The 4,550-nt window shown below is 40.1% G+C and overlaps 1 protein-coding gene across 1 annotated transcript; it reads left to right on the top strand.

Moving 5' to 3' along the window:
- Positions 1–969, top strand: LOC128735818 (protein KTI12 homolog). The gene is made up of 2 exons (XM_053830304.1): positions 1–631; positions 691–969. The coding sequence occupies exons 1-2, from the start codon at positions 68–70 to the stop codon at positions 967–969; spliced, it is 843 nt and encodes a 280-aa protein (XP_053686279.1). The 5' UTR covers positions 1–67.
- The last annotated feature ends 3,581 nt before the right edge of the window (positions 970–4,550 follow it).

Genomic DNA, 4,550 nt, shown 5'->3' with positions numbered 1-4,550 from the left:
AGTTCCCGTGGTTATTAGTAAATTTGTTTAAAAAAATTGTTTTATTGGCACGACATATAAATTTATAATGCCTTTGATTATAATCGCAGGGCTACCTGCCAGCGGTAAATCGGTCCGCAGTGCTGAATTGGTAAATTACTTTGAAAGTCGTGGTAAAACGGTTTACCAAGTATCGGAGTTAGGTTGCATACAGCTTGCTGGTTATAGCAAAAATGAGTGTTTTCGGGATTCTCAGAAAGAAAAACTGGTCAGATCCAGTGTAAAATCGGAAGTTGTTCGGCTACTTAATAAAAATGATGTTGTAGTGGTCGATGGCAGTAATTATATTAAAGGCTTCCGATACGAAATATTTTGCGTAAGTAAAGCAACGAGGACTACTCAGTGTACACTTTATTGTGCCATTGTAAAAGATCAAGCGTGGTGCTTTAACGAAACCAGAACTAACAAAGATGAGTTATATGACAAGGATGTGTTCGATGCTCTTTGTATGAGGTTTGAAGAACCTCAGCATAATAATCGATGGGACAGTCCTTTGTTTACTTTATTTCCGGAAGAACCGCTCGCCGGAGAAAATATTTTCAATGCTCTGTATAATCAACAGGCTTTGTTGCCTAATTTATCCACGCAGAATGTAAGTATTATTTTCTAATGTTCGAAATCGCTAATTCTAATCTAACATTTTTATACCAGGCTCCCTTGAATTCAACCAATTACCTGTTTGAGATGGACAAAATTACTCAGGACATAATTAAGCAGGTAATATCAGCACATAAATTAGGCGCGACTGGGTCAATAAAAATAGCCAGTAACGCTTCAACGGTGGACATTCCACCAGACTTGAACCCTTCACAGTTAAATCGAGTGCGCAGACAGTTTCTTAATTATATGAAGTTACATTCAACTGGCAATGTATCGATTGAAAAGATTTCATCTATGTTTATTCAATTTCTAAACTCAAATTATCGATGATTATAATAAATACTTCTATAAAAATGACTTATGCTTTTGAATTGAAAAAGCCCTGACAGAGTCTACTGTTTCTGTATTTTGTTTTATTTAACTAGTGTAAGAAAATCGTGGGTTTTCAGAAGCGGCGTTTTATTCTGTCATGGTTGTTCCACTCTGCACTGGAACGCTTATGTGTATGATCGTTTTTCGGCCACTTGCCGTGGTCGGATCATTACAAAATTAGTATCAAAATAAACGGAAAAGACTGCAGAAACAAAATTTGAAATAAAAAAAATAATGCAATTTTCAAAAGTTTTAGTCGTTTATGTCCCCTTAAATAGCTAGAGTGAATATGGTGCTTGCACGGCACAATCGAAGATCGGACACCCAGACCAACTTAATTTGAAACTAGGTTTAATTTAACTCCCATAAAAATACAAAAATTTTACCGACAGCAAATAGAGAAATTAAAAAATTCTTTAATCTTTGCATTCAGTTCCAGTTGTCCCATCCGACGTCATGTCGTTACACCCATCGTCCTTAGCACGCTCTTTTGCCTTCGATTTTGCTCATTGGTTACTCAGAGATGGGCAAAACGGATCACTAGAAGGAACGGTTCAGAGCCGGTTCACTCAGTACAAGGATCGATCTTCGGAACGGTTCGTTGGATTGTTGGGTACACTGATGCTAATTTTGCTTTGTTTCTTATTCTTCAGGCAAGTCTTTTGAGAAAGACTTGCCGTTACTTCATGGACAAACAGACGTAACTTTTTGAAAATATCGTCAGGTATATCATGTTACGTGCACATTGGCATCGTCTATGATCAATATTCCCAAATATTAGCTCCCAACAAGAACAATCATGTTTAAACTGCTTTTTTCTCATTTTATTAAAATGCGTTATCACCATGGCAAGTACAGACTACGGAGACCTTCTCAACCAAAGCTAAAACGAAATTGTAGGTAGGGTTGCGGCACTGGTTGTTCAGTATGTTTCTGTTTTGGGCCTACCCTCTGTTCTCCGTGTCGTAGGAAAAATTCATCAGTAATTCTTACCAATATACACTACTACAGAGTAGGCCCAGTAAATAGAAGCATGAGGAAAGTACCATGCAATGCCCTAGAACTGTCATCACTGAAATAAAACCCACTTCATCAAGGCGATCGGTTTTAAAGTTTCATTTTCACTTTTCGATTAAATATTCAGTAGAAGGCCAAAAACTTTAAACGCATTGAGTAACATTTCAACCTAGTCAACATCGATAAATCATGCTCGTGCGCGTGCCTGACTTTCAGTTGTCGTCACTTAAAACCAGCGGGGTGCTATCCCTATCTTAACGAACGGTGTTTGACAGTCGACTTAACGAAGGGAGCTATTGCATGAATAGCGCCCGTCTGACAGGCAAATTTGCTGCCAACCATGTCGTGATGTGCTGAGATGTTGGCAACAAAAACATGGCACCCATCGCAGGCCCCTGCTTAAAACAGTCACCAACTTCAGGTGACGCTTGCTTGAAAAAAATATTCTGTTCAACAAACGAAACCAGCCGCTTCATGAATGACGCGAAGGTAAGAGAAAGTCAGCTTCATTTCTTTGTTTCGACTATGCTGGGTCCTGACTTAGAGCACAAGAAAATTTGCGGGGCTGGTTGTACGATCCTCGTTGTCGTCGTCAGCAGCTTAGAGCCGGGGTGGTTCGTGCAGTTTTAAGGTGAAATTAGCAATTAGTCGTCATCGATTTTGCAAATTTCGAAAGCAGTTTTTTTTTTGTTTGAACCAAAAAATTCTGTTCGTGAAAATATCTTCTCTGGGTTCAGATTGGCCAGATGAACGCAGTGAATACATTTTTAAAAACAGAGCCCCTGTTTTGAGCTCAAAAACTGCTTTTGAAATTGGGCTTTCTGACGAAAGGTTATAATGACTGCTAGTTTTCCGTTAAGCTTCATTCAACTCGATCTTGGGCTACTCGTCGCCCATTTCTCAGACGTTTCTAAAGTTGTAGTTTTTTTTATTTAAAAAATAAAAAATGTCGGCTTAGACCTGGTCCAGACATATCGCACGTTGGGTCTCTCTGTTCTGTGTGCCATGCCGGTGAAGTTATTGAATAGAACCGTTTTCCTTACGACGTTTCCGGTTCACCGTAGCTTACCCACTATCGCCGAATCCGTTAGTAATCTCTCCAAGTAGTGTCTGTTGCCTTTGATTCATGCACCTCCGCCACTCTTCACTTTCAGCTTGTACTCCACCAATAATCGTCCGCAAGGGCGCGCATGTCCTCAGTGCGCATTGGTAAATCCCTAAAAACTATTGGCCTAGCACGTGATTGTACATTGTCAGCTTCGTACGGCGGCGGCGGCTTATGCTTCTTGATCGTACCGTTTTGCGAAGGGAAAAGTAGCCTCGCTTAAATATGTCGCTTGATCTCTTCATTTGCGTGTCCTCATGACTGTGAATTATAAAGCAGTATAGACACAGAGAACAGACATCCATTCACGAACAAATTTTTTGGGAATTGTTGGATAAAATTTCAAATTAAAATCACCTAATATGCTAGCGTCACCACCACTATAGTTTCCCAACTAAATGATTCTTTTGATTTGCACACTGACAACCTTTGGCTCCTCTGGCGCTAGTTTATATGGACTATAAGCGTTATGCTAGCGCCAGAAGCTAGCTGTTGTGAGTTTAGTGTAGAATTTTATGCGCCTTCAGCGACATCATCACTATAGTTTCCCAACTAATTTGACATAAGTTTTATCCAAGTGGGGACCTTTTGCTTGGATGTCTGTTCTCTGTGGTATAGATGATTGCAATATTTAATTATACGTTAATCATATATTTAGGAGAGTTAAGTTGCGTGTTATAAAAAACCGATGTATAAAATGCAGGACAGAATTACAATTAATTGTCAAAATTTTCGCACGCCTTCACTTTGGTACATATAACGGGCGACAAAAATTTTGGAATTTTTTTCTCGAGCTGTCAAAAAAATACAAAGATACATGAAGAAGATCTGATTTACCGAAATAAAAAATACATTGTCCATTGTTGAAAAAAAATTAGTGTAGTGTAGTGTAGTGTGTGGGAGATAAGAATAATAATAATAATTAATGATGAATAAACATCATGAGCAAATAAAAAAAATAAAGCGATTCACATCGGTCTGCTCTGACAACACTGTCAATGCAACGTATAATAGTCCAATATGGCAACGGCGCGTCAGCTGCCGAGCGATGCTATATAAACGGACGTCATTCATGTGAATCCTCATTCTTGTGACGAACTTTGGAGGAGCAGCATCTAATTGGACTGGACTGGACCATGGAGCAGCAGCAGGCAGCGAAGGCAGTGGCTCTTTCAGGCAGAAAGACACTGCCACAGCCGAAGGTGGTGGAACCACACCGGCGGCGCGGTACTCTGCTGTTCACCCCCGAACAGCAGAAGGGATGGACGGCGGCGCTGGCAAAGAAAGGCTGGCTGAAGGACAGCAGCAAATCCGTCTCGGAGCACGACATAGTGTAGTGTAGAAAACGGTCCGTAATCGGCTGTTCGGTGCGTTGTACAGCTATCATGTCAATTTTGCGAATGCATCTCTTGATTCT

The sequence above is a fragment of the Sabethes cyaneus genome, chromosome 2 (assembly GCF_943734655.1).
Source record: "Sabethes cyaneus chromosome 2, idSabCyanKW18_F2, whole genome shotgun sequence".
Lineage (NCBI taxonomy): Eukaryota > Metazoa > Arthropoda > Insecta > Diptera > Culicidae > Sabethes > Sabethes cyaneus.
This window is presented reverse-complemented; position numbering and strand designations above follow the sequence as displayed.